Here is a 22388-nt window from a genome sequence, read left to right as displayed (position 1 = left end):
TCAATTTACTTTGTTTAAATCTCAATTTATTATATGTTGACACTTTGAAGAATTAATTTTCTCGGAATTTGTTGTAGCTTATTAAAAATTTGTAATAAAATCAAATTTTTAGTTTCATAATTGTCATATGAGTAACCCGAATTAATCTGACTTTATTTTAACCCAAAATATTATCCCGAATTGCAAACCTGGGTTTAAAAATAGAAGGGTAAATTGAGCTCGAATTGAGTAGTTAAACTTTAGGATCGAGTTAGGATTCCAGCTAGTTTAATTCGCCCGAGTTGCAACTCTAGTTGGGTCATTTGTATTATTACTTGGATGGTCGAGTTGGGCTTCTAACTATTTTAGCTGATTACAAGATTTTGCTTATACTATATGAAACTTGTATGGGAAAATTATGCGTGACACGTAATAGCAATACGATTAGAGAGAGTAAATTTAGGTGGCATAGACACATACATTGAATACCTATAAATGTATCAGCAAGAAGAGAAATGTTAATTTGCGTATAGAGTAATAGGAGGCGGCCGAAATTAACTTGGAATAAAATTTTAGAAAGAATTTTGTTTGTAGCCATCAAGACGACTCAATTATTATTTCGTTATATGTTTAATTTAGGGATAACGGTAATGCGCAATCACCCACTCTTTGGACCTGTAGTTATCAGGTAAACCTCAAGCTGTCGATGTCAGCCTCATATTACAAGTAACAAGTTAAGTCGAGAGTAATAAATGAAAAGAAAAGGCTCGAATTCAAAGCCCTCACCTTACCAACTCATCTAAGCCTCCGGGAGCATTAAATAATCAGATTTAAGAAGCTTATAATTGAATAGTCTAGATTTGTCAACACTTTTTGCCTAGTGCCAAACACAATTATTTATGAACAACTCACATCACATAAATCACATTGAGAATACGGTTTCATCTAATAATCCAATTGCAATTACTCCGTCTTTCTGCATTTTTACTTAATTCAATAATGAAACCATGACTTCCTAAGATGCAACAGAATTCAAATTTGGTGAGCGTAACTTCTAACTACGCAAATTTTAATTTAATCAAATCACTTACGCTAAGATGAAAATATACCCAATTTATGATGTAATCGATTCTTCAGTGCAACTTTATCATGACACGTCAATTCATAAAAAATTTAAAAATAATAAATCAACTTATTTTCTCTGAATTATGGATGTTAAATATACTTTATATATGGTTTCAATATGTTATTTACTATGAAGCACCAACATTTTTATTATTATTATTATTTTTTTGTCTTAACACAAGACATTTTTAATAACTGTCATTTTCACAGTACTCTTTTAATTGTTTTGTACATGTGAAATCAAATTAGCTTTAGATCCGACCTGACCTACCATATTCACCGAAAACAAATGAAATTCTGAACACGACACGCGTAGGACACGCATGGGCGACATAAGGAAAGGGATTGCTCTGAACAACTCCGAACGGAAAACAACCCAAACTGTCATTGAAGCCGTGCTACGATCCGCCGCCTCCGCCGGCGCATGTTAGCGAAACCCAGTTACAGCCGCTCTCCTCCGCCTCCACGGCGACGCGTTTGCGAATTCGAGTTAGTCATCACGGCGGACCATGTTCTTCAAGTTCAGCAAAACAAACCCTAATTTATGCCAACTCATATACTCTGGTTAGGGTTTCTAATTCTGTCCTCCTCTCCCATGTGTAGATCGAAGAAGAGCACAGACGTGATGGAGCCGAACCACTCGAACTCTCGAATCTCAACCACCGCATCTAGACCATCACTGACCTCACGACGGAGCGCCGACGACTATCGATCTCAGAAATCACCCTCTGAGGCTTCAACGAGCCTCAACTACACCACTGGTTCGAGCTATTACAAGGAGTCATGGCGGTCGTCGATTTCGAGCCCAACATCGCTATCGACTCTGCGAGACTCCTTAGCAGAACACGCTCACATTTACGAGTTCTCGGAGATTTGCTCTGCCACCGGCAACTTCTTGGCCAAGCGGTTCGCTTCCTCTTCCTCCTCCGCCGCGTGGCGGTGCGCGATTCGCGGCAGGGAAGTGATTGTATACCAGAGGAAGCTCCGCCGGCCCATGGCGCCGGAGGAGCTCCGTGAACGGCTGTCTCTGATCTGCAAGAGCCACCATAGCAGCTTGATCAAGCTCCACGGCGCTTCCATCTCCGGAAACTACATTTACCTCGTGTATGACTACGTTCATGGAGCTAACCTCTCCGATTGTCTGCGAAACCCTAAAAACCCTAATTTCACCGTCCTCTCCAATTGGATGTCTCGAATGCAGATTGCGAGCGATCTATCTCACGGCCTCGATTATATTCACCACTGCACAGGATTGAATCGATTTGTACACAATCACATCAAGAGTTCGAGCATTATAGTCACAGACGAGTCATTGAATGCCAAAATCTGTCATTTTGGTACCTCTGAGCTCTGCGGCGAAATTGATCAAGAAGCAAACATAGCAGAGAAGTCGAATTCTGCATCCAAACTAAAGAGAACAAACAGTAAGTCAATGAAATTAGAGGGAACGAGAGGTTACATGTCGCCGGAATTTCAGTTCACCGGAAGTGCCACACAGAAATCGGATGTGTACGCTTTTGGGGTTGTGATTTTGGAGCTGTTGTCAGGGGATGAGCCTTTGAAGTATGAATTTGACGATAATGGTGGTTATAAGAGGTTGTCGGTGATAGAGACGGCGAGAGAGGCGGTCGATGGTGGTGGTGGAGGGAAGTTGAGGTGGTGGGTGGACAAGAGGTTGAAGGACTCGTATCCGGTGGAGGTGGCGGAGAAGTTGGCACGTGTGGGGTTGGAATGTGTAGAGGATGATCCGGTTAAGAGGCCCGATATGGGTTGGATTGCGGGTCGGATTTCGAAGCTCTATTTGGAATCGAAGGCATGGGCCGAGTCGATGGGCGTACTCACGGACTTCTCAGTCTCTTTGGCCCCTCGCTAACTCGGAACTGAGATTTTGTTTTGTGTAATTAGTCTGACAAATTTATTTTTTTTAGTGGCATACTGATTATATTGTGATTAAATTATACGGAAATTCTTTTTTTCATTGGCAATGAGAGAAAGTTAATGCCTAATTTTTTTGTTAAATTTGTATTATTCTGAATATAGTGAAGAAGATACTCCATAAAAATGAGAATTCAAGCTATTTTGATATATATATATATATATATATATATATAGAAAAACAAATTTTATCATATATTATATTATATAATAATAAGTCATATATTATATTATCTAACAATTTTTTTTAAAATTTCAGATTATATATATATATATATATATATATATATATATATATATAGCAGGTGAAAAAATTGCAAGAGATTTGAGAATTTGGATCAAACAAAAATTCAGTTAAAAAAACTACGCAGATGTAGAAAAATAAAATAATTAAATATGTTAGATTAAGAATGTTTTTAAATAATGTTTTCTTGAATACATTTTTTCTAACTTTATTAAGTATAAAGTTAAAATTAATTATTGTATAATTTTAATATACAATTGATATAACTTTTAATATATATATATATATATATAGTTTTAAAATTTTATCTTAGTTTACTATAAAAACCAATAAAATAAATTGTAAATTGTAAAATTTATCTTAGTACAATTTTATTTCTCTTATTAGTAAATTTTATGTATGTTTTTGCTTGAATTGACATTTTGATATTTAAACTCCATTGGTTCATTATTTTTATTAAATATTTTTCTTCAAGAACTCTTTTGTAGAGAATGATTTTTTTTTTCTTTTTCAATTTTTTTCAATTAATTAATATTATATCATGCTTGTCTCACCAAAAACAGAGAGATCCTGATAGACAGTCAACAATCAAACTAGAGTTTATCCAGAAAATTGTTGGAGAAACTTTTAAAGTGTTGGGGCACCTACCAGTAAATATTAGCACGAATGAAGTGGGGATAGATTTTGGAGAACGAGGGGTTAAAAGATTTGTAAGAAATCTCAACATACCGAGATGAGGAAACTTCGGTTCGTCGGACAGAGAGCTTGGGGTAAACCGAGAGTATAGAGAGAAGCGACGAAACTTGGGTTCGTCGGAAAATGCAGAGGTGAGACAGAGGGAGGTCAGATCTTCATACAAACATGGTCGATTTGAAGCCTGATCTTCAAACAACGTCAAAAATGTTAGACAGAGCACAACGAAAATAAGAAGAAGAAGCAGAGGAACTCTTTCGTTCCAAGAAGACGACCTTCAGATTTGATTCAGTGTCGTCGATTTTAACCCCATTGCAGTGACAAGAAGACCACTGTGAATCGCCTCAGTCGTCTGGAGAGAACCTTAGAACAAGATGGACCGATTCTTTAAATTGTGTTCTCAGAATTCCTTGTTTTTGGGCTATTGTTCTCCATTCTACAGTGAATAGTGGGCCTTGCAAAATTTGGGAACACTTTGGAACATGATTTTTTTGTTCCGGAAATTGGCCCAAAAACAGAATTTGTTCTAGCACTGTTGGACACAATACAGCCCATAGCAAACAAGTTGGTGTCCTCAATAGTGTCTATTTGCACTATAGGGAAGGGCATAGAACAAGATGGAGCATCCCCAAATAGGGCCTAAGAGAATCTCTAATGGTTGTGTACATACATATATATATATAGAGTAATGATCTCTTGCTCCCTATGGAGCAAGAAAATTCATCCGCACTTTTTATTGCGGTTATTTTAGGACCTACATAACTTTTACAAACTTACTTAATATATGGTTGATTCTTTATAATGGAATGAGAAAGATAGGGAAGAAAAGAAATATGTTGATGTGGCTATGTAAAAAGGTGGTGTAAAATATACGATAATTTTACACATTAGTGACCTGGTAGTTTATCATACTGTTTGAAATAAAATTTTTTAAAAAATTATTATAGGTTTGTAAAATCCTTCTCATTCCATTAACAAATCAACCCTATATATATTAAGTAGGTTTGTATAAAATAAAAAAATTTATTAGGTTTGTAAAAATTATGTAACTTCAAATATGACACTGGTTGGTTGTTAAGGAGATATATTTTTACACAAAAGGTATAAAACAACCTCTAGAGCTAAAAATAAATAATTTAAAATTTTTATAGAAATCTATTATGACAAGTAAGATTTACACAAAAATATACACTGAGATGCTGTAACCTAAGTACTTGAGGCTAGGAATTTCCTAGAAACAATTTCTACAACTTTGGATGAATGAGGTCGTATTATTATTATTATTTTTTTAGGAGCTACTAAAAATGATAAAGAAGGAAAATGAGAAATGAAGAATAGATGGTGCTAAAGAAAAATACAATTTTTTTCCCAAATGGATTAATTAAAAGTAAACATTGTCAATTGAAAATTCAAGCGAAGTTGAGATGTGATAAATGATTTGAATCATCTATATTAGGTCTCTCCAAATAGGGGTAGAGTCAGAAATATTTATTGGGGAGGGTTAAATTAGTAATATAAAATTAAAATTTAAAAGTTAAATAAAATGATTGCATTTTTAATGTATATTGTTAAGATCATACTCCTTAGTAATCCAGTTTTTCCTTTTGGTACCTCCTAATTTAGTTGTCACTTTTTAAAAGACAACCAAAAGGAATACTATCTTTTCATATTTACCCTTTAAAATTTTCAAAAATCTTCACTTAGTAATATACATTTTTGAATTTAAAAAGATAAATTAATAATTTTAAAAGTAGAAAATGCATTAATTGCATATCCATTAAAAATAAATACTCCCTAAGATTGACAAAGAAGAGCTTATCTCTAATTAATGACAAATAATATATATGTATAAATATAACAAGAATTACAATAATAATTAATTAATTATCGTTTTTACTAAATTTAATTTTTGTAAAGCAATAGGTTCATTAGACTTTCAAGGGGTTAAAATTCATTTGCAAACCCACCTTTAGGAACTACTAGGTGACCATAAATAAACAATTTTTAAAATTTGAGAGGTCAGCTTTAATTTTTCTACACACAATCGTCATTAATGATTAAAATTTAGTATCATAAATAGAGTTTTCCCGAAAAAATAAAAATAAAAAAAATTTAAGGGATGGACCCCGCCCACCCCTCCTTCCACAACTATATCTCCAAACTTGGTCAACTCACATCCAAACTATGAAATAAATAAATAAATAAATATATAATTATCATGTCATCACTGTATAACTATCTACTATGTTATATATTTATACACAACTTAATCCAAATAAAAATGGTGATGTTGTATTGTGTTTAAAGGTTTCTGAAAATTACACTTGCATTACTATGTTATAGTTTCTTGATTGATTCTTAACCAAAATTGTGAAGATTACCGTCACGCCTTTCTATTTTTATAATGTGATTTTGTTCCACAGTCAACAAAATGTGAAAAGACAAAAAAAACCATAAAAGAGATATATTTTTCTTTCCCATTTTAAAAAGAAAATGATTTAAATTGAATTTAAGTTTTCAAAACATGGGGACTCGTATCTATTTACAACAAACTTAAGTGGTCAACATGGAAATTTCATACATACATATTATGTGTATAATATATATAGAGAGAGATACATTTATACGGGACAAAGAAACAAGGGTATAACTTGAAGGCTTGGAAGCGATTCGTTGATGGCGGCTCGGCAGATGCAGAGGCGAGTACTATCGCTTATTGCTGGTAGCAGTAGGCTACCGCAGAGATCTCTCCGTAAAGGCTAGCTCTCACTTTCTTCTCTCTTTCTCTGTGTGTGTATATATATTTATATCTATGTATGTACTTATTCATCAATTGAAACCCTAGATTTTATTTATTTATTCGTTGTAATTTTCACTTTTCTACTTATGCAAACTGACCAATTTGCTGAATATATATAATTAGGGCATAATCTTTAATGGATAGAAGTTCGAATGTATTGTAGGGCATAATATTTAATGGATAGAAGTTCGAATGTATTGAGGATACAAGTATATGTCTAAAAACTAGAGGTCATCTGTATGAAAATTAAATTGTATGGACTCAAATAGTTCCAGAGTATGTTTATGGGTGTAGTTTAATTCAAGCTACTTTAGAATGATTTAAAGAACATATATGTGTGTATATATATATATTTGTTGTAATTTGCATTTTTCTACTTATGCAAACTGACCCATTGAATAGATATAATTAGGGCATAATCTTTAATGGATAGAAGTTCGAATATATTGAAGATACAAGTATATTTGTAAAAACACTAGAGGTCAGCTGTATGAAAATTAAATTGTATGGGCTCAAATAGTTCCAGAGTATGTTTATGGGTGTAGTTTAATTCAAGCTACTTTAGAATACTTTAAAGAATATATATGTTGTGTATATATATATATATATACACACACATACATACATATATTTTATCCTAGCAAATGACACAGACTCATTTTGTTTCAATGGGGAGGTATAAGAGATACCACTGTACTACATTCCTTGGTTACTTTTAAAAAATTCAATCAGTGGAAGAAATGTAATCTCATCTAATCCACTTTCTAAATATACATTTCTATTAGTCGGTGCCGGTTCATATGAAAAACATTGGGGGGATTGAAACAAGTTAAACACATGGTTTGTTTTTTGAATCTATTGTAGTCGTTGATAGAAAGATTGCAAGAAACTATAGTTGTTGAAGAGAGGAGAGAAGAGAAGAGAATAGAATAGAAGAAGAGTTCATGAGGAGAATGGTCCGTGATTTCTGTTTTAAAGGAAACTCAAATATTTAATACTAGAAAAGAAACCTATTATGGAGTTTGTTGGATAAACAACCAATCCTCACTTAAAATAAACCTAATCTCAACCAACTTTTCTTTAATCTAATAAAATATAAATGAAAAAACGCAAACAATGTAAGTTACAAGGCTATGGTACCAAGAAATATTGCACCGCACAGAAGTGGCATGGGTGGTAAAACCAATCTGATAACCTATTAGATCGCCTGCGTAGTTGAGTCATCTTGCCAAAGCAAAGCTTGGGTTCACTATATATTTTTCTTGGGGGTGTTCATTTATAAGAACGAGCACCTTATTTCTATTATCCCTCCTTGGTTGATAAAGTTGACTCTGACAATGGCTAGAAATTCTCCACATGAATCTTGATTGATGTGTGGGAATCTACTTCCAGTGTTTAATGTAAAATTAACTAGTAAACTTCCTTTAAATGATATTAAAACTTTTAATAACCATGTAGGGACAAATTCAGGACCTCTTCAACTTGATGGAAGGTTGAAACTTGGGTGAATTATTACTTATAAAAAAAAACTCGGGCAATTCGTGGTGGACTTGGATGAGTCAACTATGCTTGTAGCCTCCTAATACAATTTGATAGATTGTACAGTGATATGGTGATAAATGAGCACTCATGGGAGAAACACTTAGTGTTATTCTCATAATCTCATTTTTTTTGAAAGGCAGTGTTTGTTTTCCCAACAAAGCTAGAAAATATTGGATACCCCGGGAGTACCGACAATGTAGTATCCCAACCAATGGTGAGTATTTATTTCCTGTTATCAAAGGAAATAGTGAGTAACCATTGGCCAGGGCTCAGGGGTACTACATTGTCGGTACCCCCGGGGTATACCCAATACTTTTGCCAACAAAGCATAAAAATTCAACTTACTTTGGAGAATAACTTCAATGATTATTACCAGTTTGAATTATTAACTTATTCTCTTTCCAACTTCAGATATAGCCTTTAGCCAGTATTTGGTTGAGAGGATAGTTAATTAATTCATTGATTACTTTTCTATGCTTTTCTTGGTATAATAATATATACTCCCTCTGGCCCAAAATAATTGATACTTTGGGAACTGTGACTCATAGTGTTAATAAGATAATCCTTGACATTATGCTATTCTATTTAGATATTTTTTGTACAGCCTCAAATTAGATGAGGATGTGGTTTGTGTTCTGACCATGGTGATTCTGATAATTATCTAGTTTCTTGTATGCATGTCATCCTACAGTCCTGTGTTTTCCTGCATGCGATTGAACTGATTTTGGTATCGTTTCTTTATCATATTTTGTCTTAAATTTGTTGTTAGCAGAACCCTCCTTGCAATTTTCTCCTTTTGCAAATTCATCCTTCTGCAGAGCTCCATCCTATAGGAGAATTCAGACGGCGGTTGAACCCAGCCAGCAAGCTATTGAAGGATGTGAAGCTTGCAGTTCGAAGCTTGATTCTAACTCAGCAAAAGTTCTCTCCGACCCATCGAGTAATCCCAGTTCGGCTGTGAAGTACAATGCTATTTCCAACTTGAAGATGTCCCCGCGTCACGACCTTGCAATGGTCTTTACTTGCAAGGTCTGTGATACAAGATCTGTCAAGACACTTTGTCGTGAATCATATGAGAAAGGTGTTGTGGTGGCAAGGTGTGCTGGGTGCAATAATTTACACTTGATTGCAGATCATCTGGGTTGGTTTGGAGAGCCAGGGAGCGTTGAGGAGCTCCTGGCTGCTCGCGGAGAGGAAGTGAAAAAGTGTAGCATGGATACTTTGAATCTAACTCTTGAAGATTTGGCCGGGAGGAAAGAAGAAACCTCGGAAGATTAAAGGGTGGATTTCTTGTGATAATTTAGCCATAATGGTTTCACGTTTAATATTTTGATAATATAATCTTGAGTTGGATCTTGTCCCTATAATGGTTTAACGTTTATTTATTTATTTCATTCTTTCTTTCTTTCTTTTTTTTTTTTCTTTTTTTTTTTTGGCATTTGAATAGAGCAGTGTATGCCATATAAATGAAACAAATTGTCCAGTGCATATTTGCAATATGGTGACATGGTTAAGGTAAGTTCCCAATTGATTAAGTATTTGAGGATGCTGCCTCTGCCCCCAAATGAATTGTGGATCCAAGTATTTCCAAAAGTTACCTACCACCTAATGGATCAAAGGTTTCCCATCAGGTTCTGCGAAAACATCCACTGAGAGACCTCAAAAACTCATTTGGCGGTCAAAGTTCTTTTGGTTCCTACAACAAACAAGGCTATATCCGAATTGTTGTGACTTTCAAACTCCAAATCATTATTTCTCCTAAAAAACTCTTTTTGTATTGTATCATTCAATCCTAATTTGTTCAAAAATTATATGGTTTAGATAAATTAGTCCGAATTGTTCTGACTTTCAAATTTCAAATCATTATTCCTCCCAAAAATCACTTTTTGTATTGTATCATTCAATCCTAATTGTAACAAAATTATATGGTGATTGGCATCGAGAGCTGAGCAGACAGTAAGAGGCTGAGGACCAACTAAAGGGAAGATAGAAAAGAAAAAACCAGTGAAAGGGATCGTTGTTTATATAGGTCCCGAAGATTATACATTAAATTTAAACACCATTGACAGTTAATTTAGGGAAATAATTTGTTGTAAATTTTTAAGCAATACAAAGAAAGGGTGCTCGATTAAAATTGTCCTGAAAAGAAACCAATTTGATCGATTGAGATGGTGCAGTTGGTGTTTTAGCAATTCGGTTCGATCCTCAATGGGGCAAGGAAGTGATTCGAATCCTGGACCAAGTGTGTCTGCGTACTTGTCTAAAAAAATAAAAAATAAAAAAAAAGTCAAAGTACAACACTAAAAATTTGCCCTTATCTTTAACTTCAATTCCATTTCTCAATTAAAGTAATATAATAACTGTTAGGGGTAAAAACGATACAATTTTTATCGCTTTTTTGCTTTTGGAGCTAAATTGTTTTGAGATTTGAAATTGAAAAAGAAATGGTATTGAATTTGAAATGAAATTCCATTAAGCTAAAATTTAATAATAAAAGTTTGTTTTTTTTAACCATTTTATTGCTAACTGTTGTGTATATTTTATTGTGTACATAAAAAAATTTAGAATATTTATTTTTAACTCCATCCATTTTATTTTATACACAACCAATCATGTATGCCCAAGACCTTATATATCTTCTACAAACCTACTTGATTCACTTTAGTCTTTTACAAACCTTCTTAGTTTACTCTATTTTTTTGCGTTTAAATCTCACGTCCCAATTCCTCTTAATTAGGAAAATAAATAAATTATATAACTGTATCAAACAACAACAATTATATAAAAACTTGATTAAAATATATATTTAATATTTGACTGGTATGACAATTATATAAAAACGTGATTAAAATATATATTTAATATTTGATTGGTATATATATCCAATATTTTGGCCGGTATATATTTATCTCGTTATAATAAAATGTAAAAGGATAAAAATCCTATAATTCACAGCAATGATTGCACAAGATGATTCAAAGAAAGTGATGAATCAAATTATGTTTATAAAAATAAAATAAAAAAAGAAAGGAAAAGATGTCGAACAGTTCTTATTTTGACATAACATTGTATCTTAACAACAAACTATTGGAGATAAAAAAAATTTACACATTATATATATTTTACACAAAAATATTTTAACATCCTATTAGAGCATCTCCAACGGTATATTAAAATACAATTTTGTGTAAAATATACACTGTCACCTATGATGTGTAAATTTTTTTTATCTTCAGTATTTATTAAGATACATTGCCACATTACCAATGTGTAAAAGATTTTATACAACCTTTTTACACGGCCAAATCAACATATTTCCTTTTTCATCCCTCTTTCTCATTCCATTAAAGAATCAACCATATATTAAATAAGTTTGTAAAAGTTATGTGGGTTCTGACATGACACATGGTTGATTATTATTAGGAGATATATTTTTACCCAAAACGTATAAAACAACCGTTGGAAGTTGGAACTAAAATTAAATAATTCAATTTTTTTTTTTGTAAATCCATTATGACACGTCAGATTTACACAAAAAAAAAATATATACACAATATTGAAGATGCTCACTAAAAAAAGGATAATATATTAGGCAAGTTACTAACCTACAACTAAGAGCATCTTAAAATACCCTTTTGTGTAAAATATACACGGCCATCTCCAACAGTCTGTTAAGATAAATTACCACATCACCAATGTATAAAAGGATTGTATATTTTACACTGCCAGATCAACATATTTCCTTTTTCATCCCTCTTTCTCATTTTATTAAATAATCAATCATATATTAAGTAGGTTTGTAAAAGTTATGTGGGATCCTAGATATTTTTACACAAAAGGTATAAAACAACTGTTGGAGCTAAAATTAAATAATCCAAAATTTTTGTGTAAATTTATCGTGACACATCACATTTACAAAAAAAAATATAGACAACGTTTGGAGATGCTCTAAACTAATTTACAAAACCTATCAAATTTCCCCATTTTTAATGGGATTTGGAGATACTATACTCTGAGATTTCAAATCCAGTGAAATATAATTCCATTTATAATTCTTTTAATTCCAAACATGAGGAATTTCATTTTGATTTTTTTTTTTTTTTGACCACATCATTCCAAACAGTGTTAATATTTTAATGAACATGTCACATTGGGCAAAAAAAAAAAATAAAAAAATTGATTAGTGTAATTTTTGAATTAACACAGTGTAAGTTATATTGTTGTTGTTTTAATTTTTATATTTTATAGTTGTAAAAAAGGAATATTTATATTATTATTATTATTATTATTTCTGAAGGGTTATGCTTGTGCATCGTACACCAGCTTTACCATCTTGTATCAATATATCTATATAAGCAAATCGCAATTTCATTTTCCTTTACTTGGGCAACCAGAAACAAACATGTCAACCTTTGTTGTCACCGCCTTGGCTTCACCTGCAGTTCGTAGCTTCCCGGTAACGAACTCCATGGCAATGGCGGGTTTTCACTCTCACCTACCCAAAATCCGTACTGCAATCTCCTATTGGAATATTCGCAGAAGCTTCAGCTCTTCTGGCTTTCTCTTGCTTTCCAACACGAGAAAGAAGCATACCAGTTCATTACAAGGTAAAATTTTCAATACCCATGTTATTTTTTTTAATTTCTTTCATGGGTTTGAATAATTTTTTCATTTTACTTGCTTTTTCTGTATCAGTATAATCACTTCTGGCTTTAGTGTGAATTTGTTCCAGTAATTCGACCAATTACTTTGCTTTTAATGTAGTAGAGCTTCCTTTTTGGGTTTAATCTTTTGGCAATTGCTGAAGGGGTTTGATTATTGGATTTGATATTTTAAATGGGTATTTTATGTGGTAGTTCAAATTCGAGGTATTCTCTTTTCAATTGCTGGGTTAGTTTATTAATTTGATTAGATTTTATAGAATATAAATAATATTTGAAACACGTAAGTGGGGATTTAGCGGAGATATGCAATATTAAGGAACAGGACCAGAGAAAGAAAAGATGACAATGGATAGCCAAAAGGATTTTGGGAGTGAAGAGAGAATTTATTTTTTTTTATTTTTATTTTATTTTATTTTTTCCTCATGCTTGGTTGTGTGTTATCAGAGAGTTGTTAGTTATAGTGCAGATATGTATTTGGTTGTTCTTTATGTCCAATTTTTAGCCTCTGGAGATTATTTTGAGGTTAAGGGCAAAACGAGCAACAAATACATTTGAGGTTTTTGTGAAAACAATTGAGAAATTAACCTGTGGTTTTTTTTTTTTTTTTTTGGTTTTTTTTTGCTCACAATAAGCTTATGGCTTGTCATCAGAGCGAACCATGACAAATTTTCTAACACTACCTGGATTGCATGCATAGAGAGTGAGTATACCTCCAAACCATGGATTTATATCTTGATAGACTGAACCATCAGCACTTGCGGGGTTGACCTACTTTTCTTATTTGCCTGATAAATTCTCCGGAGATTCTTTGAGTGACTTGAACACAAAGCCACAACAAAATGCTAAGCTGTTCAACTTTAACTTTCCTGTATGACATATGAACTTGATTTATAGTTTTCTCATGTAACTTCCTTCTGGTTCTTTCTTACAATATGCAACCAATCGTATTGGGTATATTTTCATCATTAGAGTAGCAAGATGTAGATCTGTTAATCCTTACTGCCCAACAAAAATAACTTGATTTTGATTGCTGATTAAAAAAGAAACTTCATTATTACCGGGTAAGAAAAACTCAACTTAGAACTTTCAAGTCGCTTTATTGCATGAGTGTTAATGGCTCAGAAGAATAATTTTCATAAGGAAAAAAACATGATGCTATTATGTGAATTCTCACCCAATGCTATCTGATGGTCTTGAAATGAATTTGCATTTATACTTCTTTTTCTGGCAGTGAGATCAGTGGCTACTCCTGCAGAAGCCACTACAGAGTTTGATGACATGATTTCTGGGACCCAACGAAAGTATTACATGCTAGGTGGGAAGGGGGGTGTTGGGAAGACCAGCTGTGCTGCGTCACTTGCTGTAAAATTTGCAAACAGTGGTCATCCCACTCTTGTGGTGTCAACTGACCCTGCTCATTCTTTGAGTGACTCTTTTGCGCAGGTTTAAGATAGTTCTTTCTTTTTCTGTCATCTAAACTTTTTAAGTTATTGTTTATCTGGTTATCCCATTCAAATTTTAATTCCCCTTATGATATAAGTCATGTAACCTTTGTATTCTGTGCACACGTATTTCCTAGGATTTGACTGGAGGGTCATTAGTACCAGTTGAAGGACCTGATTCTCCGCTGTTTGCCCTAGAGGTGTGTGGGAGGTCACCTTTATGATTATTTACATTTTTATATGGTGGTTGTTTCGTTTTTCGGCTTAACTAGAATCATAACTTACTGATTTCTACTTTTCTTCAATGGAGTTAGTGCTTCATGGATTCAATATGTTCTAATGATAGTACTGTAACAGATAAACCCTGAGAAAGCTAGGGAAGAATTTCGTTATGCAAGCCAGAAAAACGGGGGAACTGGAGTTAAAGATTTCATGGATGGCATGGGCCTTGGAATGCTTGCAGAACAGGTACTGCTTTATCTGTATTCATGCCTTGCAACTAGAGAGTCATTGTTTTCCATCAAACTATATTTGAGGTATCATAAATGGTCTTGATATGTAAATCTTCAACATTCTATCAGTTATAGGAAAGGATGTACACAAACACATATATATATTTGATAGGTACACTGATGATAGAAACTTATTGAACTGATTTATCATTGTTAAAGTCGAAGACAGCAATATAGAGCAGGCGTTCATTCTTCTTTATATGGCTGTACTTATCAACTTTGTTGCATGCACACATTCACACACAATTCTAACAAACACATTCACATACTTCTTCACTTTATGATGTTCAGTTATTAGGAGCAACTGCAGTTTTGTTTACTTTTCTCTCTGCATATTAAATCTTTTTCAGTTTTCTACACGCACGCACATACACATCCTTTTTTATCCTGGAATGTCACTTTGATGCTGACTTTATCACGATAAATGCTTCTCTATTCTCTGTAACAATTTATTTTTTGATTTTTCAATGATAAAAAGTTAGGAGAATTGAAGCTGGGAGAGCTGCTGGACACACCTCCTCCTGGTTTAGATGAAGCTATTGCAATTTCCAAGGCACGCATGCGTTATAATTTTTCTCATATATAGCAGGTGATATCTTGGATTTTTCCTCTCTTTACTGACTACGTATCCTCTTGCCAGGTTATACAATTCCTTGAATCGGAAGAATATAATATGTTTACTCGAATAGTCTTTGATACAGCCCCCACGGTAAGCAAAAAATAACCTTCTGACATAATTTTGTTCTAGAGATTACACATTGAACTTGGCGGATGTCCTTGACAGGGTCATACACTACGGCTTTTGTCTTTGCCGGACTTCTTGGATGCTTCTATAGGCAAGATATTGAAGGTAGCAATCTTAACTCAGATTTAAGACAGCCTATGGTTGACATGCTGATTCAATGGAAATTGTCTAACTTTGTAATTTAAAAGAAAGAAAACATTATATTTTACAGAATTTTTTTTTTATGTAAATAATTGATCACTATGTTGGTAAAACAAAGATGATTAATATGCAATGCAGCGTATGTGATTAGGAATCAACAAAATACAAGACTCCTAACTTGACAATATCAATGGCCATAAATATTGGCTGTTATGGTATTTAAATGAAAGTGAACTCAAACCTTAGCAGGTTGCCTCCTTTCAGTTAGAATATAAAATTGTGGAGAGAGCTGAACATCACCTCAAACAAGCACTAAAATGCACAAAGCAAAAGAGATCTCCACCTGGAGAATGAAAATTATGAAATACAGAGCCCGGAAAGCAGATGCAGCAGAGTTCAGGAAAAGTGCTGGTCTAAGGACAACAAGAAACAAGCAATTAATTGGGTGCGAATTAGCAAACCTTTTGGCAGCCATGAGAAAAGCAGCAAAGGTATCAAGAGAGAATATCATGGCAAAGAGTAACCACTCTCCCCAGAAAGGCTAAAGTGAAGGATTCATAAAGGAGGATACAAGAGTAAGGGTATTTCGTTACACCAGTGGTCAATCAACTCTAAAAGCCTGAATTATCTAACAAGCTCCCCAAAAGCAAAGGCTTCAGTACTGGGGAAGTCGTCATTGAAAACTACAAGTAGTTCCCTTTTCCCTCCATGTTGATCATAAATCAAGTAGATTTAACCCGTCGAGCATAGCTATTGCAGGGATGTGGTATGTGTATTTTCCAGGGGCATTGGTGTTATTGATTAGGAGGCAGTTGTCTATGAGAAAGTAGGAAGTGCCCAAAAAATTTGGAACTGAAAGTGAATATAGCCATCATGACATTAGTTACTGCTGATCCACACTTACTTTTCATGACACGAACTGCTTAAGTTGCATAATTTGACCCCAGTGGTTCTGCTATTGGTATATCAATTACCTTTTTTGGTTACTCCTTCAATTTGACATGTAGCAAATTCCTGGACCTATTAGCGTATAGCAAATGGCCATAATTTGTTCTATATATAGATATTTTTCACCCATCTTGGCTCTTAGGTGGTGTGCTTATTTTCATCTTGCTTCACTCGATTGCTTTGGGTACCACAGTGGATTGCAACTCCAGTTATACAAGTCGGTCATTTTTACTAATGTTACATATACCAGAACCAGATTTTTTGAAATAATTTGACCTCAGTGGTTCTACTACGTTTCTTGGTTGATTTCTTCTCTAACTGCGTTGCATGTTACAGTTAAAGAAGAAAATAACTTCAGCTACTTCAGCCATCAAATCTGTCTTTGGAAAAGAAGAAACTCGGGAAGATGCTGTAAGCCTGATTTAGTTAGACCTCTCTCTCTCTCTCTCTCTCTCTCTGTGACAGTCTATATTTGATTTCTATGCAGTCTGACAAATTAGAGCGACTAAGGGAGAGGATGATAAAAGTACGAGAACTTTTTCGTGACACAGATTCAACAGAGTTTGTAATAGTAACGATCCCCACGGTAATAGCCTTTAAAGAATTTATGGGGCAGTTATCATTTTCCCTCTGCATAAGGGCTTGTTTGTTTGCAATTGTGATTCTTAGTTATGACTTGGACCAAAATAAAACCTATTATATAGTTTCATGAAGAATCTGCAGAGTTGGATTATGCTTTCTCTGTAGTATGGGTCTGTGCTTATTATTGTGTCTCTTGTGCATAACTGTACACGTCGACTCCTTTGCTTGAACTCCAGATAAATTATTTAATGCAAATCCATTTGCAACCAGATACACTCTAAAAACATTCAACAAACTTCTTCAAAATCATTGTAGGAATGTTGGATAAATACTTCGATTCATTATTGTGCAATCTGGACCATCAAAAAAGTAGTTCGTGTCTTTCTGCTCTACAATGAATTATAAATTAATGTTTCACACTTAAGAACTCTCTTCAAACTGTTCTTTGAAGGTGATGGCAATCAATGAGTCATCAAGGTTGTGCGCTTCCTTGAAAAAGGAACAAGTTCCTGTCAAGAGACTTATTGTTAATCAGATTCTTCCCCCATCTGCATCAGACTGCAAGTTTTGCTCAGTGAAAAGGAAGGTAAATTCTAGTTTACTGTCCTATTCCAGTTTATAAGCTTTTTAGTAACAGCATGAGGTATTTGACTGTCACATATATATGGTTATTAGAAACTCAATTCATAATCAACATGTGTTGAATTTAGAGCTTATGTGATTTTCATGATAATTGATTGAATGATTGTCACTCTTAGGAACCCTGCTTGTTCAGAGAAAATTGTTTGATTCCTTCTTGGTGAATAGTTCTAAAACATTACTCTGTCTGTCCCATATTAGATGTAACACTTGGGGAGTATGACTTTATAAGGGGACATTTAATTATTGCATTGTCCCCTTTAAGAATTACCGAGTTGCCCTTTCATGTTTGAATATTTATATAATCAAGTTTGAAATTTTTAAAAAGTTAAAGGGCATTTTATGGAAAGATGTGAAATGTGATGTTTGAATTTAGAAAGATGGACAACTAAATTGGGTCGCAGGGAGTATTTATCTAGGACATCAAATACTTCCAACGTTTACTTTTTATTTTTTCCCTTCCTATTTTGGTTCTTTTCTTCTTCTTCTTATTTATTTTATACTTCTCTAATTTGTTGATGATCTTTTCTACTTAAACTGTAGGCATGTTATTGAAAAGCACAATTGAACTTCTTGTGGTTTGGCTAATACTAATTATTTCCATTCAAATATTTCAGGATCAGATGCGTTCTCTTGATATGATCCAGAGTGATCCTGAACTCTCTGGCTTAACATTGACCCAGGCGCCCCTTGTTGATATGGAGATCAGAGGTGTCCCTGCTCTTCAATTTTTAGGGGACATTGTATGGAAATGAAGATCTGCTCAATGATATGAGCATAATTGGGTAACGTTTTCCTTGACCCTGAGGCAAATTTTTTCTTCACCCCTTTAAACAAAATTATTTAATAATTTGCTTCTTGTAGAAAAACTTTTTGGGTAAAATTACACTCATCTAATTACACAGGGTGGTTGAAATAGGGCCTGGCTACACTGACCTCCCTTATTGATGTTAATTGACCAACGGATGTCCAAAATAGAGTGAAAATTTCGCCCTTGACTTTATAGGATTAAAATAAGAAACAATTTTGTAAGTTAAATTACTATATTACCCCGCTCTCTTTTGAAAGACCCAATATTTCTCTCTACCTTCTCTCTTCCCACCACCACCTCCTCCAATCCGCCACCAACGTGGCTGCTAAATCAAAATACCCCACATTTGAATTCAACAACATATATATATATATATATATACATATATATGTATAAAGTGCTATTGTGTAGAGAAATGCTTTAAGATTGCGCCATGAATGGATTTGGGAAATTAGTGAAAGGTATGAATGTGCCATGGAGGAGAAGCTGATACAGAGGTTAGAGTTGGTGCCTCGTTGGTGGTGCGGCAGAGAGCGAATCGTTAGAAATTGTTATTATGTTATGTATTCATATACATATATATTTGATTGCGAGGAAAGAAAAGGAAATAATGGTGTCTGAGGATGAATTAAGACAAAAATTGGAAGGTTTGCAGAAACAGCTGGGAAAGAAACAAATATTCGAGGAAAACTTCAAATATCTTCTTGTACAAAGCTATCCCTCTGCTTCTCCGTCTCTCCAAAAATTGGTAAAAAGCTATCCATCCCTCATCAAAATTTTACATCACTTCATTTCGGTTCCCAATATTTTGTTTATGCTTCCTACCTACGTTTTTTTCTTCCCAGTAACGGTCTGTCAGCGCTCCTCCTGCTCCCTCTCCCACACTCCCAATTAGAACACCACAGGACAATTTGGCAACTCGTTGAGATCGGCAAAGAGAGAATTATCCTCATCTGTTGTAAGAAAAATCACTACTGCTATGTCTGCGTCATCTACGTTTCCCACCAAAACTGGGCTCTTGAGCATGGAGGAAGATGCTGATAATTCTAGTTGTGAATGCCGAAGTCCATCCCCGGTAATCAGCAACTCATCACCTAAATTGGAAAAAGTTTCATCTGAGTCAGGTTCTATATGGCTAGTGAATTCAAATGTTCCATTGTGAAAAAAAGAACAAATAAATTCAAATGTTTCAATTAAGAACGGCTTTATGCAATAATTAAAATTAGGGCTTGCACCAACAGGCCTGTGGCTTAGCGGTACAAGGCTTTTATCTCCCAAAGGGAGGTTAGGGGTTCGAACCTCAGTGGAGGCAGTGTGTGCGAGTTTCCCAACTAGGGAAAAAAAAAAATTAGGGCTTGCTTTAGATAGACCCAAAAATGGGTTTAGAGAGAGGCATTTTTGTAATTTAACCCTACTTTATAAAGTAAAGTCAAGGGCAACTTGACGAGAGGGGGGTTGTTCAGCACCCAAAATAAGGGGTACACGGTGATATTAGGCCATATTTCGACCACTGTGTGTAATTAAGCCTAACTTGAGGGGGTGTGAGTGTAATTTTTCATTGAAAAGGAACTGTATAAAATATTAAAATATTGTCAAATGTTTTTGTGTCCAGTTCAACCCTCATAACAGGTGGAAGAAGTAATGACTCTTTTCTTTTGGAATCAACTATTTTTATGCATGAATTTTTGGTTTTTTACCTTTGGGGAAGGGATTCAAGACTACTGTTATGGAACATATTTATGACATATGATGCAATGAATTCAAATTGATGGGGTATTTTAAAAATTCTGTTCTGTACTTGTGACTCTAGAATCAGAACAGGGGAATCCTAAATGTGTGCCAGTAACCACTATGTATATTACGTTAGCGGTCTTCTGGTCTTTACTTTGAAATCCCTTCTGATATAATAAGCTTATAATGTAGATCACCACTCTCTTTTAAATTGGATCAATGCAGGTTTTGCATGCAATTTTGGACATTAAAAAAATTTTAATGAAATTTTTTTAAGCCATGAAGATGCTTGATTCATGCCTCATCTTCTTTGTCTTTCCAGTGTTTCTCTTTGAATTGGATCAACAAGATATTACATGCATTCTTAGGGTGAACTGTCTCATAGATTATACGCCAGATTCTTCCATCTTGATCTACACAAGGGCTAGGAGTCTTCCCAAATTTATGAAGCCTGGGGAAGATAAAATAGAATACATTATTGCTTACTAGCTAGATCTACTGGGGAAGTCATGGGACCTTACGTTTCATCTATTTCATTTTGATCTGAGTTAGCAAACAAGGGAAAAAGAAAAAGAAAAACAAATAAAAAACATATATATATATATATATATAGAGAGAGAGAGAGAGAGAGAGAGAGAAGTGAAATGAAGCTGCCGAAATCATAGCTATTGTGTGAGCTAAACAGTGCTTGTAACCACTAAATTGTTCATATATATATGTGGTCTAATGTTCTGGTTCTGGTTGTTTCTTTGAAAAACACCGCTACGCTGCTATGTTTTTATTATTTAAGCAATGCATGGTCTGATACAAATGAGATTTGTATTGGCAGGCTATTTGACAAAGTTGATTTCCAAAGAGAGAACACATGTCAGATTTTGGAGGCCGAAAGTGATTGATTTCAGATTAAGCTTCCCTTGTGCATCAAGCATTCAGAGGACAAGCAGCTTAATTTAATAGAACTAGTTTCTTTTAGTACTGCTGACATCGTGCAGAGAACTTGTTTTAACTGGAACCGGATCCTCCTCCGTGGATGCAGTCGGATGGTGGGAATTAACATGATGTAGAACAAACTTGTTTTAGTCAGACCTGGATCTTCTCCGGTGCATTCACCGGGATGGTAGGAATCGACATAAAGGAAGGTTCTCAATCCGTTTTAGTCTGGCTTTCATTGAACACACACACACACACACACAAACACATACATACATATTAGTTGCATGAATATTTCTTCTTCTTTCAGTGTTGACAAGTTGTGTAATAAAAAGCTGGAGTCATAACTATTGTTTTATTTTCGAAAGTCAGTTCTTTACCTATAAAGAGCAAAAAGGTAAAATCACCTCTTTGAATTCATTCTTATAATGAACTTATTCACCATTGCATTTATAAAAAAGATGTTCTGAATGCATGGAACTATTTTTGGAATGAATATATATATCCAAAAACAATAAACCACGATGTTGAATTGATTGAAAATTTCAAAAAAGATTTATTGTTCCATCAAAGTCCATGATACTATACAAAAACACAAATTGGTCAACCAAAGCTCTCTCAAACAAATTACTTTTAACATTTTTATAACCACTATATAAACGCTATGAGTCCTGATCTCTTGCTCTCCATGGAGCAAGAAAAATAATCCACACTTTCTATATAGACCGTTAGATTAAATCTAACGGTCATTTTACAAACTCACTTATGACTTTTCTTTTTAACACAAAACATTTGAAAAAAAATTAATTTCCATATATTTTACCTTTTATTGTTACAGTGGGTGGTAAAATTAATTATAGAAACCTTTGAAAAAAGATTAATTCCCGTATATTTTACTAATAAATTTGTTTTTATTTAAAAGTTT

The 22388-nt window shown here is 34.0% G+C and overlaps 3 protein-coding genes across 6 annotated transcripts; all 3 read left to right on the top strand.

The window, feature by feature from the left end:
• The first annotated feature begins 1366 nt into the window (after nt 1–1366).
• LOC132311919 (lysM domain receptor-like kinase 3) lies at nt 1367–3123 on the top strand. 2 transcript variants are annotated; one of them, XM_059810073.1, is made up of 2 exons: nt 1367–1593; nt 1708–3123. In XM_059810073.1, exons 1-2 carry the CDS (start codon nt 1529–1531, stop codon nt 2975–2977), a joined length of 1335 nt encoding a protein of 444 aa, XP_059666056.1. In that variant the 5' UTR covers nt 1367–1528; the 3' UTR covers nt 2978–3123. The 2 variants fall into 2 exon arrangements, with proteins under 2 accessions (XP_059666056.1, XP_059666057.1); XM_059810074.1 differs by having other exon boundaries at nt 1367–1624.
• A 3465-nt stretch (nt 3124–6588) lies between these two features.
• On the top strand, nt 6589–9719 carry LOC132311918 (uncharacterized). Of its 2 annotated transcripts, none has more exons than XM_059810071.1 (2): nt 6589–6734; nt 9091–9719. In XM_059810071.1, exons 1-2 carry the CDS (start codon nt 6653–6655, stop codon nt 9594–9596), a joined length of 588 nt encoding a protein of 195 aa, XP_059666054.1. In that variant the 5' UTR covers nt 6589–6652; the 3' UTR covers nt 9597–9719. The 2 variants fall into 2 exon arrangements, with proteins under 2 accessions (XP_059666054.1, XP_059666055.1); XM_059810072.1 differs by having other exon boundaries at nt 6590–6728.
• A 2947-nt stretch (nt 9720–12666) lies between these two features.
• Nucleotides 12667–21883, top strand: LOC132311917 (ATPase GET3B-like). Of its 2 annotated transcripts, none has more exons than XM_059810070.1 (12): nt 12667–12925; nt 14214–14425; nt 14562–14624; nt 14782–14892; nt 15415–15489; nt 15577–15645; nt 15721–15786; nt 17107–17181; nt 17258–17356; nt 17804–17938; nt 18609–18776; nt 20415–20587. In XM_059810070.1, exons 1-11 carry the CDS (start codon nt 12721–12723, stop codon nt 18744–18746), a joined length of 1248 nt encoding a protein of 415 aa, XP_059666053.1. In that variant the 5' UTR covers nt 12667–12720; the 3' UTR covers nt 18747–18776; nt 20415–20587. The 2 variants fall into 2 exon arrangements, with proteins under 2 accessions (XP_059666053.1, XP_059666052.1); XM_059810069.1 differs by lacking the exon at nt 20415–20587 and adding an exon at nt 21363–21883 and having other exon boundaries at nt 12669–12925.
• Nucleotides 21884–22388: the final 505 nt, after the last annotated feature.

This window comes from Cornus florida, unplaced genomic scaffold (genome assembly GCF_030987335.1).
Source record: "Cornus florida cultivar Cherokee Brave unplaced genomic scaffold, ASM3098733v1 CherokeeBrave_3.0.0_Hap2_Chr06, whole genome shotgun sequence".
Classification (NCBI taxonomy): Eukaryota; Viridiplantae; Streptophyta; class Magnoliopsida; order Cornales; family Cornaceae; genus Cornus; species Cornus florida.
The sequence above is the reverse complement of the archived record's forward strand: the minus strand, read 5'-3'. Positions and strand labels throughout refer to the sequence as shown.

What these genes read in the sequence shown, in the direction of transcription:
- LOC132311919 (XM_059810073.1), top strand. Translation starts at nt 1,529, where the DNA reads ATGTTAGCGAAACCCAGTTACAGCCGCTCTCCTCCGCCTCCACGGCGA. An exon ending in CGACGCGTTTGCGAATTCGA is followed by an intron (nt 1,594 to 1,707) that starts GTTAGTCATCAC and finishes TCCCATGTGTAG; the next exon opens with ATCGAAGAAGAGCACAGACG.
- LOC132311918 (XM_059810071.1), top strand. Translation starts at nt 6,653, where the DNA reads ATGGCGGCTCGGCAGATGCAGAGGCGAGTACTATCGCTTATTGCTGGT. An exon ending in GCAGAGATCTCTCCGTAAAG is followed by an intron (nt 6,735 to 9,090) that starts GCTAGCTCTCAC and finishes TGTTGTTAGCAG; the next exon opens with AACCCTCCTTGCAATTTTCT.
- LOC132311917 (XM_059810069.1), top strand. Translation starts at nt 12,721, where the DNA reads ATGTCAACCTTTGTTGTCACCGCCTTGGCTTCACCTGCAGTTCGTAGC. An exon ending in CTATAGGCAAGATATTGAAG is followed by an intron (nt 15,787 to 17,106) that starts GTAGCAATCTTA and finishes TGCATGTTACAG; the next exon opens with TTAAAGAAGAAAATAACTTC. An exon ending in TTTGCTCAGTGAAAAGGAAG is followed by an intron (nt 17,939 to 18,608) that starts GTAAATTCTAGT and finishes CAAATATTTCAG; the next exon opens with GATCAGATGCGTTCTCTTGA.